Source organism: Sphaeramia orbicularis, chromosome 16 (genome assembly GCF_902148855.1).
Source record: "Sphaeramia orbicularis chromosome 16, fSphaOr1.1, whole genome shotgun sequence".
NCBI classification, from domain to species: domain Eukaryota; kingdom Metazoa; phylum Chordata; class Actinopteri; order Kurtiformes; family Apogonidae; genus Sphaeramia; species Sphaeramia orbicularis.
The window spans coordinates 36,491,735-36,503,662 of record NC_043972.1 but is presented as its reverse complement, the minus strand read 5'-3'; the positions used below and the strand labels follow the sequence as shown (position 1 = coordinate 36,503,662).

Below are 11,928 nucleotides of genomic sequence, written 5' to 3'. Positions count from 1 at the left end.
TTACTAAGCAAAGCTGAAAAAAATCTATAGTTAGCTATATTATTTTTTACGAGTTTCAGTATGTTTTTCCTTTTAGGTTGCCTCCACAGCCATACATAGTTGACCATTTTACTAATTTTTGTCCGATTCAAATACAGTATTACAAGCAAAGGTGTCATTATTTGACGTAAATATAAAAAACTGAAAAATACACAGCCTTGGTTATTTCTTGTGTAAGGTAGCATGCTAGTTAATTTAAATGATAAGCTACATGTATTTTGCTTTAGTCTTTTTCTAATGTGTAATTTTATCTTTGTTACTCTGCGTTTCTACGTGGATAGATAGATAGATAGATAGATAGATAGATAGATAGATAGATAGATAGATAGATAGATAGATAGATAGATAGATAGGTGACCAGCAGGTGGCGCTATTTCGTTCCTACAGACAACTGTAGCCGTCTGTTCTGCGCATGCGTTTAAAGTAATTCGACCCTCAAACCCGGATGTAACCAACGCCTAACCTGTCTGAAGAAAAACGGTGAGTTGAGTTGAAAAATTGTCCGAACTAAGTAACTATGCTTAATTAGACAACGGGACACACACAGGAGTGTCTTCATAATAATTTAAAGTTAACACGGTGAGTCCTCTGTTGTTAATTTCTTGTGTAGAAGTGGACGTTTCCTGGCTCTCCAGCTCTATTTTGTGATGGCTAACATCAATCTGGTTCATAAAGTCATGATAATCAGCTGTTAAAGCTCACTTATTATTTTCTTATCGTTTATATCGACCTACAGATTTTAAGTGTGATAAATCTGACTGCTGTTCGACAGTTTATGCAGACTGTAGTGTTTAAGTTTGTCTCATAAATCAGAACTTGTGCAGTCACTTAACTGTAATCATGCTGTAACTCTTCATGGTATTTAGATAAAGGTGATTATTTCTGTGTGCTACATGTGGTGTTAAAGTGGTTTCCAGCCTTTAGTTTAACCGATGAATTGACTTTTAAGCGGAAGTCTTGTTCAGTATCCGCTTCTAAATTGCATGAGACTATAGGCCGACGTCGTTTTGTGGTATGCAGCCTATGCGGAAGTGAACGGCTGTCATCACTAATACTTTGTTTGCACATGTAATAACAAGTCTAGTCCGATTTAGAAGATCCCCAGCTAAATGCAGCAACTTTTTTTCATTTGTCAGTGGTCGAAGGAGTATTAAGATTTTATTAAGCAGCTTAACATTCAAAACAGTAACAACAGTGTAAAGAATCAGTTAAAAACCATCCATTTAAAATATAACTAAAATGTATCTCAAATGGTGGAAGTCTGAAGTACTTTATTTTTTAAGAATTAGGTTTAATTGTAACATTGCATAAAGCTATATTGAGTAATATTTAAGTACGTTTTGCAGGTACTAAAGTTTAATACATTACTAAATGCTGCTTATTGTAGTTCTTATAGTTTGTCCTGATCTTATTTGTGAATGTGTTACAATTCTCTTTGTACCAGTTGTATATGAAGCCCCGTATGTGTTATTATACTTGTGAAGGTGGCATTTGCACTGTTTGTGCATTACTTCCCCTCTTGGCGTCTAACTGTGTCATGGTGTTTCCTATTTTCTGTTTGCAGATGCAGACAATAAAATGTGTGGTGGTAGGGGATGGTGCGGTAGGAAAAACCTGCTTATTAATCTCCTACACAACCAACAAGTTTCCGTCAGAATATGTGCCAACGGTAAGATTTTATCAAGACTGAATGATGTAATGTACTACTCATGAAAGAGAGTTTCACCAGTATAAGTAACAGTGCCATTTTGTTGTGTGTATTGGTTGAAACACATTGTAAATGTTTTGTTTTGTTTCTTTGTTTTATTAAGGTTTTTGACAATTATGCAGTGACTGTGATGATTGGGGGGGAGCCCTACACACTTGGCCTGTTTGACACAGCTGGTAACGTTCATGTTTTTCAGGATGATCAATGCGTCTTTTTTATTCCCATTTCTGCTCCTCTCTAAAAACATCCCTGTTTCTTTTGTGATCATTCCTCTCAGGTCAGGAGGATTATGACAGGCTGCGTCCTCTCAGCTATCCACAGACAGATGTGTTCCTTGTATGTTTCTCAGTTGTCTCCCCCTCATCATTTGAAAATGTCAAAGAAAAGGTCAGTTGTTTAAATGCTGAGTCACAAATGTGATTGTTTTTGACACTATTTCCATATGAACACGAGAGTTTCATTACCAAAGCAATGCCCTTTTAACTGTGTAATTTTACTTTATTTTCAGGGGAAACAACCAAAATCCTTAAATTTAAAATAATTGATAGCTATTTTTAATTTATTGCTGTTGTAATTTTGCAAACTGTAGCTTCTCAAATGTTCAGTTTATTTTCAATGTTGCCCTAATTTGCACAACATTGAATCTGAACATTTTTATTCAAAACAAATTTAATCAAAAGATAAATGAATTTACCTAGCTTTTTAAACACAGGTTCAGAACTTGACAGCTGATATAGACAAATGTATTACTGATATTAATAAAGGAGTGTAACTAACAAGTCTCTGAGTGATTACACTAACAGTGAGGTGAAAAGATTGATCTAATTTTCATCTTTTTATTTTCCAGTGGGTTCCTGAGATTTCTCACCACTGCCCTCAGACACCCTTCCTGTTAGTGGGTACTCAGGTGGATTTGAGGGAAGACAGTAACACGATTGAGAAACTTGCAAAGAACAAACAGCGTCCCCTGTATCCTGAGAGTGGAGAGAAGCTTGCTCGTGAGCTCAGGGCTGTTAAATATGTGGAGTGCTCTGCTCTCACACAAGTAAGATGGTTATTTTTACATTTAACTGAATGCAACATGCTAGATATTCTAAAATCTTCATTCTCACACTTTCTTCTCCTCTTCTTCAACCAGCGAGGACTTAAGAATGTGTTTGATGAGGCCATTTTGGCAGCCTTGGAGCCCCCTGAGACCAAACCCAAGAAGAGGTGTGTTCTGCTATAGATGAACAACAACGCTCAGATGTATGGAACAGGTGGGGTGAATCGAAATGTCACAAAGATCAATCAACGGCCATTAGAAAAAACGGACAAAACAAAAGGAGGAGGGAGGTACAGTGCCGTTGATCTAATAATGTGTACACTGATTGTGCCTTCACAATAAAATTAAAGAGGCTGAGGAAGCAGATCCTCGGCATGCAATAAATGCAGAAAACTCCTTTTCTGAAAGCTTTTAAAAACTGCAGTGTTCTCTACAAGTATCAAGGTGGGGCGGGCCCCCCCTGCCTATCACTTTTGCTCCCTCTTCTTTTTATTTTCAGTTACCTGTGGCCTCCTGTGTTTAACTCGCAACTCCTTTGTGGCCTTTATTATCAGGCTCAGACTTCATTAGAATTAAAAGAGCAATTTGGATACAGTTACATTTAACATTAAGTTTTTTATCAAACTGTGATTGGTTACACATTTAATGGGGCAACTTAATGTTAAGTGGTACTTTCTTTGCTTTCTTTTCTGACCTTTTTGAACTAAATAATGAAAGCTTAATGAGATTTATTGTCACTCCAAGCAAAAGTATCTGTCTGTAGTTCTCTCTGCCAACTCCCCGGTGAATTTAGAGAGGCCAAATGCATTTTCACCAATGTCCTTTCTCCAAGTGACTTACGAATTTATATTTTATTCCTCTTTTGTGTATATTGTATTAATTCTGTGACTTTGTTTTGGGAAATTTTAGCAGTTATTCATTTTGAAACTTGACTTTTTATTTTATTCAGATTTTTTTTTATTGCTAGACTACCAACCTTGAGTGATTGATAATATAACAAATTCAGCTGTAATATTTTTGAATAGATCTTCATCTTGATAGAGATTGAGATGACAACTGTTGCTAGGAAAATTCTGGGTGTTTGTAATCACAGAATATTTGTAATAAAATGGTTTAAATTACAGAGCAAGTGCTAGTTGTCTTGATTGCTTGAGGAACAATGCCACATGCACTACAAATATAAGAACATTTAAGCTGGGTACAGTTAAAGTATTATGTGGAGTCTTATTCTATCCTGGAAAAAAAAAACAAAAAAACAAGAGACTGCAGTGAGGGTTGGATTAGATGGTTGAGGCTGATCCCAAAAGGAAAAAATAAGATGAAATAAATGTTATATCCAAAATAAAGTCTAGAAAAACTGTGCATATTTGTTTGCATCTAGATGAAAACACCGTCAAAACACTTTTTGAGCCACCTGTGAAAATTCCAGAGGGTTCCTCTTCCATTTTTCATTTATTTTATGAATTTCAAGTGTAACAATATCTGAGGAATTTCCGGTCAATAAAACAAGAAACACTTCTATTGTTACTTTCAATAAAACTACTATATTTATTAGATGTCTTGAACAGACCTAAAAGCACTGCATGTGCAGAAACATACAGAAAAGATTCCCATGAGGATGAGGGACAAAGCACAAGACAGACACTGGTGTCAGTAGTAATAGTAGTATTTTTTTTTTTTTTTTTTTTTTTTTTTTTTTTTTTAGTTTAAGATGTTGCTGCCAAAAAGTGAAGTGAAGCATAGACTCAGATATACAAATAAATAAACCAAGAGAGAGAAGAAGAAGACATAAATAGAGTAAATGTACACATACACAGACCTACTAGTCTATGACACAAATCAAATAGTTTGCATAAAAGAAAAGAGTGCTGTAGTGTTTTCCTGTTAGTTCTGGTTAAGTTCAGCTGTAAAAGCTTTGTCAGCTCAGTGTCAGATTATCTGTTGTGGGATGTGAGTGTGTTCATGCATTCAAGTGTGCGTGCGTGTCTGTGCCTGCCCTTGTTTATCTCTGTATTGTGAATTGCAGTGTTACATCAGTTAAAGAGAACTTAAATCTTACTTTTTATTTTTGTGGATTCGCTGCTCTGGGATCAGAATTTGTAAATAAATCTTACTTTTTGGTCAGAATCTAGAGCTAAAGATGTGAAGAAACGTGTCATTGTCTGTGTTGCTTGTATCCCTCTGGTGGATTGTTTCAGTATTTCTATGATCAGATGGGTCTTGCTTGGGCCATCTACACTCTGCAGGTGTGAATAGTGACTGTGTTCTTGCACTGCTGGCAGCGGACTGAGCAACACCAGGAGAACTTGCAGGAACAGCGTTGAACTACCTCAGCCCGGCCCGCTCTGTACCCAGGTCCACAGCACACCAGCTCACAGCCGTCTGGTGCCAGCCGAGAGGTTCCTATGATGCAGTTCCAAGACAGCGAAACCATTTTAGAAGTTGCTATTTATTTTTAATCAATAAATTAGATTGTTTGTGTTTATGTTCTTACCATTACATCTCCTACCAGCCGTCCCAGGGATACCATTATCAGGGTCAAGATGACAGAAATCTGGAGAGGGTGCAAGGTAGACAAGGTCCCTGGCAGCAGGGGGTTTGACCTGAGGGTCACGGGGGAGCAAGGCTGTCCTTGAGCCAATACGTGTCAGACGAACCTAAGAGGAGACAAAGTGAAGCTGAAAGTCATATTCGACATATTTTAAGAGTTTCATGAGGAAGTTTTAAGATGTCTTTTAAGTAGCTGCATTAATGTGTGTCTTCTGATCAGAGTTCTTGCAGTTTGGGAAGTTTGATCTTATTTTTAGTTTGTTTTTTAATTTCACTTTAGTTAGTTTTACAAGAGCATAACTACTTTAATTGCAAGGAACAGAATAATCTTAGTTTAACTTTTATGTAGCTTAAGCATTGGTTTTATTTTTTCAGTTATGAAGAAAGCTTTGATTTTTAGAAGATGAAAATGGTAGGATGAAAAGATGTTCCATTTTTAATGAAACAGCATATTGTGTGAAACTTCTCTATTATTGTACATCATGAAGAATTAACATTGTGGGAAATTTTTGCTGATTTTGCCTGCAGTTCAATTGAAAATGGTTTTCAAAATATTGAAAATTCTGAATAGATTTAATAACATAATGATCATTTTTATTTTTACAACAGTTGAGGAAAATATGTTTTAATGCATCTTAGTTTTCATTCTGTGTGATAATTGTGATTGTGGCTCTATTTCTACCTCTGTGGCTCCATCAAAGCGTTCCTTGAGCACAACGCCAACACGCCTGAATGGAGGCATGACCTTCCAGCAGGTCCTTAATTCACAGGAGCCAGAGACGCCATGACACTTACACTCCACCTGCATGTTGTGAAGGATGGCCTTTGGCAGAGAAGGAAACAAGTTACTCAGATATGCAGATTAAGTTAAAAATAAACAGATTTGATAAATGCGCTGTGTCACAAACCAACCTTTCGACCAGCCTCGTTGTTATGGAGGTTCATAAGCGGCCGCCCAGCTGACAGCCCCTTGGCTCGTTCCGGTTCATCCACAAAGGTCTGGGAGAAAGCCACACCATAGGACAGGTTGTCACTGCACCCTGACCACTGGAAACCTGCACAGGCAGACAATGTAGACTGTGAATGCAGACAATATCACAGACTCAGACAATTTTGGTGTAGAGAAGTTTTGAACGTTGAGCATGTTCAGTGAATCAAATGGCTTCACTCATTGGATTTTGAATTGAATAGATTATACAAACTAGTGCTCACAACCGCTGTGTATTGTTTTGTTTGTAACAGCTAATGAAGAAAATATCTTCTGTGACATCAGTGCCTGGTATGTATACACTTGCTGGGATGTTACAGCAGACAACAGTATACCAGCTTTAATTCTTTGTACGTTTCAGTGTGGATTTGCATGTTCATGTCAGAGCTCACCCTCAGGGCTGACCCCCCTGACCTTCCTGTCACAGCCACACCTCTCCAGCTCCCCGCGGGTGCAGGCTCGGGTCACAGCCACTGCCACGGCTGCCGAGGACAAAGCATGCACAAAGGCTGCCTCACGAGTGCCTGAATTAAAAATACAGCACAATACAAAGTGAAGACAAATGTTCGGGGTATTTCTCCGTGGAACTGCATCAGTAATGACTGTACCTTGGTTCATAACTCTGCCAAATACATTGATCCCTCGTGGGGTGGTTGAACAGTTCCAGCGACGATTCCTGAACTGGTGCTGGCACTGTGACACACACAGATCACAACAGAAAGACTGTGTGGGGCTCTTTTGTAAAATGTGTCAACTCCACACACTGGTAATAATTATAATATCACATGACATTTCTGTGTACTGGGAAGCAAAAGACACTGGAAGAGTGATGGTGAGTCTGCACATCACTGCCCTGAATCTCTGATCATACCTCTTCTATGACCATCTCGGCTGCCTTGCGTACAGACTCCATGACCTCCCCCCGCGCCCTGCACACTCCCACCTGCCCTGGGGTCAGCCCCCTCAGCCGCGCACATGGGGCAGCACCGGACACAGGCCTGGAGCGAGGAAGCCTCGCTAGTGAGCTGGGGCAAAAAGGTGGCAATTGGCATAGTGAGTTGGTTTTGGACAAGAAATGAATGGGCAAAGGGTAAAAGGGAGGATGCATAATTAAGAAGAGGCATGGAGTTGAAAAGGAAGAAGAGACAAGAAGGTGCAAAAAAGGATGAAGAGGTGATGATGACCAGAGTTTTAGAGAGGATGGAAACAAGGGACGACAAGGCAAAGACGACAGAGAAGCCACAGTGAAGGCGGAGAACAAGAAAAGAGAAAAGGTCACCAGGAGCCAGACAAAGAAAGAGAGGGGAGCAACTGAAAGAGATTTAGAGACATGTCACCATCTTTTAAAAGTTATAGCATGACAAACAAACTCCCTCTTTCTCTTCTTCCCCTGCACGCTAGACTTACAGCCAGTTGGTTGCCATGGTAGGGTGGGTTACCCATAGCAACAGGAGGAGTGGTGCCGTTAGATTGACAGTGGAGACAGTTGGCATCAGACTGTCTGTCTGTCCGTCCGTCTCCGTGCGTCAGGCTGGTTTGTTGGACAGCACGCTGCCCGTCTCCACAGCTGTAGTGCCCTGTCCGTCTGTATGATGTAGAGTTGGTTTAAGTTTCTGGTCCAGATTCTGGGGATGATCCCCACATATCTGTAGTCATGAAATTAACAGGTCACAGATCATCCATTTTAATAGCCATCAAGTGCATACTCCTTTCATCATAATGTAATATTAACCTTATATGAGCATGTTTTTGCAATTTTACAAGGCGCAGTAAAAATTCACTACTCAAATTAGACATGAATGCATGAAAATATATTTGTCAAAGTTACTGTAATATATCATCAGTATAAAATATTTGTATTCCTGACAATAATGTCTAACTGCCCTCCACTTGCAGCAGAAACATTAGTTCTTACCAGTCCTTCCTTTTGATACAGCGTTGATCAAAGTCAGTTTTTATCCAGATTTTATTCAGTAAATTTCTTCATCAGTTTTCTCCGTAGAGCAGCCAGTCTCCAACTTTCTGCTGACAGCAGAAGCATGCTCACAGGAATGTTTTACAAACTGCGATACTTATTAAAAATAGGTCCCGTTATCCAATTTAATTGAACAAATTAGGCAAATTTACCCCAGAAATAACAAAAGTTAAAATCCAGAACCCTTATATTTTTTCTTTTTTTGCAAAAGAACTCATTGGCATTGTGTCAGCAACTTCAGTCCTCGGTTCCATCCCAGAAAAACATAGTCCATTTCAGGTTGAAAGGTTGAAACAGCGAGAACAAGTGAGAGCAGCAAGATGGGAGTGATGGGTTATAAAGGAGGTACAGAGTGAGGGTGGGAGAGAGGGGACAGGCGTGATCCTGGGTGTGGAGTGATGCAGAGGGAGGGAGGGGGCTTTGGGGAAAAAGAAGTTTATTGAATATTGTGTGTATGTTTTAAAAGTTTAAGTGTTTGTTCTTTCATGATCGTTTGCATTGGAGGTAAAATTGGTGTCTGGTTTGTTAATAAACTCCTTGAAATTATTATATATTTGTTTATGTGTGTATTTCTGTTGTTGATGTGTGAGGTGCTTTTACAGTGAGAAACTTTAATGCTTCAATGCTCTAATTAAAGTTTCTGCAGAAATATTGTACCCTGCTGTGTCCTGCTAAATCGTACCATCACAAAGTATGACACGGCACTTCTGTTTTCATGTATATGTATATGTATGTGAGAAAGTGTCTTACCTAATGTTTAATTTTCCCAAACTTTGTTGCTCTTTTTACGAGTTCACCCCTCCCCTTCCTCTATCTCCCCTGCATTTGCCCTCTCATTCTCCCTCTCTCCCTCTCTCTATATTGTCTTAGAAGAAGGGGTGACATTTAGACAAGGGGCAGAAAACACACTGCCGACAAATATTGGAACTGAGGCAAATAAATCACGAGGTGGGAGGAAGAGGAGGAGGAGGGTTCGAGGATAGACACGGGTGTTAAACTGAGGTTAGGAAAAAGTAGTAAAGAATAACAAAGCAGGTTTCTGTAATATAAAATTGAAAACAAGTTAATTGTATCATTCAGTATTTAGGATAACCTAGAAATGATCTTTCTACACTATTGAAGCATTGAACCATATGCAGCACTACACTTTCACCATATCAACAGTCGTTTTTATTCACGTCAGTTTATTTGCACTGTTTTATTACACTATCAAAATGCATTTTAAAAGGATGTCCATAGTTGTTTTTACTCATTTCTGTCATGATATAACATGGCACAAATTCTCCCACACATCGAAGAATAGTATCAATAGGACTTCATAATACTGTTTTATTAGATGTCAGAGAGGGGCTGCACCTATACTTATTGTTTTATTTTCCTGTTTCACATTTGATGAAACTTATTTACTGCTCATTTGTTGAATCAGATGAGTCAGTGTGGCACTGGAAACCAAACATTTACAAGTCCCCCCGACCAGGCTTCGGTGGCCCATTTACCTGAACCCTCTGACACTTGGTACTTGAGTAAATGGGTACCCCATCCACCCACCCACACACACACTTTCCTCTGTCTCAATCAGCAAAGACAGGTTTCTTGTTAGGCCCCCTTCCCTCCTTTTTTAGTCCTTCTCATGTCGTATTCCTCCTTTGTGTCCCCTGTTTCTTCAAGTGACGTCTTCCGCTGTCTCCCACAGCAACGCCATGGTGATGAGGTGGCCACTGTCATGTCCGGCGCCTCTGTTATGCTCATCCCTTCACCCTTCTCTCGTAAATAACTTGCCCTCTTTTTTTTATCTTTATCTTTTGTCCATTTGTGAACATTTTATCATGCTGAAATGGTCCAGTACTGATTGACTGTAGCCAGGTTGCAGAGCCTAAAGAGATGCTTGTTAAAGCTTCAGGATGACATATACGTAGACATGACTCGCATTCCCTCATAGTTATAGTGGGAGGCAGCAGCAGACTTTGAGACACTGTGAGGTGGCGTGCTCTAAACTGATTTTACTTTGTCCACTGATGCTTACATGGGCTGGTGGTGCTGTTTTAGGGTGACTCTGGACACTTGTGAACGAATTAACTCCAAGGTCATGATGAAACACAAATGTGACCCATCACCTTTTTCACCCTTCTCATTTTGTTGGTTACTTTCATGTGTTTGAGGGCTACCTGCCTCGCCAATCTGAGAACGGCTGGAATAATCATATTGGACAGAAACACGACTGCTGTGCATGAGCACGCTCACATTGCTCAGGCATCTCTGCCAACAAAGAGATGAATGCACTTCTGTGTATGAATGTGTGCGGAGCGTGTGCATGAATATTATGGGATGGCGGCAGTGTTGTCAGGCAGGGAAGTGGGGGTGGCAGAGCAAGCGGTGAGCTGTGTGCACATGGGGGGAGGGGGCAAAGGGAATGGACGACCCATGAATATTATGGAATGATAGTGGGGTTGGGGTTTTGCAGTGCGTGTGAGGTGCGAGCATAGCTTTGCATATGGGATTGAGGGAGTAGGAGGAGGTGTTGGTGACGGGGCTGCACGTGAGCACAAATGCACGCGCATACATGCATGTGCAAGGGGCATTCAAGCGATAGGAACAGACATCGGCCAGACATAGGCCTTTGTTGCTATGCAATCTGCATGTAGGCTGTTGTACAGTGGAGAAAATTGCAGAGTAGCCAGTGAAGTAGAGGAGGCAGTGGAGGGCCTCCGAGCTCACAATTTGACTCTTTTTGACCAGCATGTTATGATTGGAATCAGTGTTATCAGCCACAGACAATCTGATGTGTGAAGTGCTGATTACCATTTTTATTGTCCACAGATACATCTTTGGCCTCCTGAGAGCAAACGATGTACCATCCAAAAGGTCTTACTTGCAAAAAACATTACTTACTCGTACACTGTAACAACATTGTAGCTCCCCTGTGAACTATAAGCATGTACTGCTTCAATTCAATTCCCATTCAAACACCAGTAATCCGAAAATAAAATACTGACTTATAGCAACTTTGGCTGTTAATTTCATATTCAGTTCTTACTTGACACCTGATGTTTTGGGAGATGCTACACATGTTGGTGTGTGTTTGGAGACACACGTCTGCATATGTGCCTGTGCACATGTGTATATGAAATGGCTGAATATCTGTCACTGTGTATAACTGTTTGCAGCATGACTGGATTCACATGTGGCCTTCAATTTCTCATTGTAACTCTTATGTGAGTTACAATAGTTCTAATAGGACTTGTTGCTTTAAAATAACTGTAAGAGCAAAACAAACCCTGCTGAGCCAAAATCATCTGGCAGCCACTTTTATATATATATTTATTACATTATAAAAATAAGCAAAAGCAGCATAGAAACAAAATGTGTGCCAGCATAAAAACAAAGCACAGAAATATGCAGCAGGAATACCATGGATATTTATTATTTTAGTGCTTTGACTTTAAGACAGCATGTTTGCCATTCCTAACTGACACATGCTCAGAACCTCAAGTGTCACATCTTCGCAATCTTGTTGAAAAAATAAATGTTCCCCCTGATATGTGTTGTTTTTAATGGGTCTCTTGAGTGCAGCATCATAAGTCTTATTTACTGTGCAACAAACAAAGCTTGAAGGCGTCATTTTG

The 11,928-nt window shown here is 39.7% G+C and overlaps 2 protein-coding genes across 3 annotated transcripts; one reads left to right on the top strand and one right to left on the bottom strand.

Annotated features, from left to right (window-relative positions):
- The first annotated feature begins 446 nt into the window (after positions 1-446).
- Positions 447-3,917, top strand: cdc42l (cell division cycle 42, like). Of its 2 annotated transcripts, none has more exons than XM_030158690.1 (6): positions 447-519; positions 1,604-1,708; positions 1,851-1,923; positions 2,025-2,134; positions 2,595-2,792; positions 2,886-3,917. In XM_030158690.1, the coding sequence occupies exons 2-6, from the start codon at positions 1,604-1,606 to the stop codon at positions 2,973-2,975; spliced, it is 576 nt and encodes a 191-aa protein (XP_030014550.1). In that variant the 5' UTR covers positions 447-519; the 3' UTR covers positions 2,976-3,917. The 2 variants fall into 2 exon arrangements, with proteins under 2 accessions (XP_030014550.1, XP_030014551.1); XM_030158691.1 differs by having other exon boundaries at positions 505-618.
- A 446-nt stretch (positions 3,918-4,363) lies between these two features.
- On the bottom strand, positions 4,364-8,578 carry wnt4b (wingless-type MMTV integration site family, member 4b). Its single transcript, XM_030158689.1, has 9 exons — positions 8,246-8,578; positions 7,738-7,976; positions 7,202-7,355; positions 6,939-7,023; positions 6,723-6,854; positions 6,255-6,397; positions 6,025-6,165; positions 5,287-5,449; positions 4,364-5,195 (listed from the first exon to the last, which is right to left on the bottom strand). The coding sequence occupies exons 2-9, from the start codon at positions 7,821-7,823 to the stop codon at positions 5,026-5,028; spliced, it is 1,074 nt and encodes a 357-aa protein (XP_030014549.1). The 5' UTR covers positions 7,824-7,976; positions 8,246-8,578; the 3' UTR covers positions 4,364-5,025.
- Between the last annotated feature and the right edge of the window lie 3,350 nt (positions 8,579-11,928).

Bases quoted from the DNA above. Each gene is read 5' to 3' on its own strand.
- wnt4b (XM_030158689.1), bottom strand. From the start codon at position 7,823: ATGCCAACTGTCTCCACTGTCAATCTAACGGCACCACTCCTCCTGTTG. The intron at 6,166-6,254 runs GTTGGTTTGTGA...TCTCTGCCAAAG, and splicing joins ACAACGAGGCTGGTCGAAAG to GCCATCCTTCACAACATGCA. The intron at 5,196-5,286 runs GTAAGAACATAA...ACTGCATCATAG, and splicing joins GGCTGGTAGGAGATGTAATG to GAACCTCTCGGCTGGCACCA.
- cdc42l (XM_030158690.1), top strand. From the start codon at position 1,604: ATGCAGACAATAAAATGTGTGGTGGTAGGGGATGGTGCGGTAGGAAAA. The intron at 1,924-2,024 runs GTAACGTTCATG...CATTCCTCTCAG, and splicing joins TGGCCTGTTTGACACAGCTG to GTCAGGAGGATTATGACAGG. The intron at 2,793-2,885 runs GTAAGATGGTTA...TTCTTCAACCAG, and splicing joins AGTGCTCTGCTCTCACACAA to CGAGGACTTAAGAATGTGTT.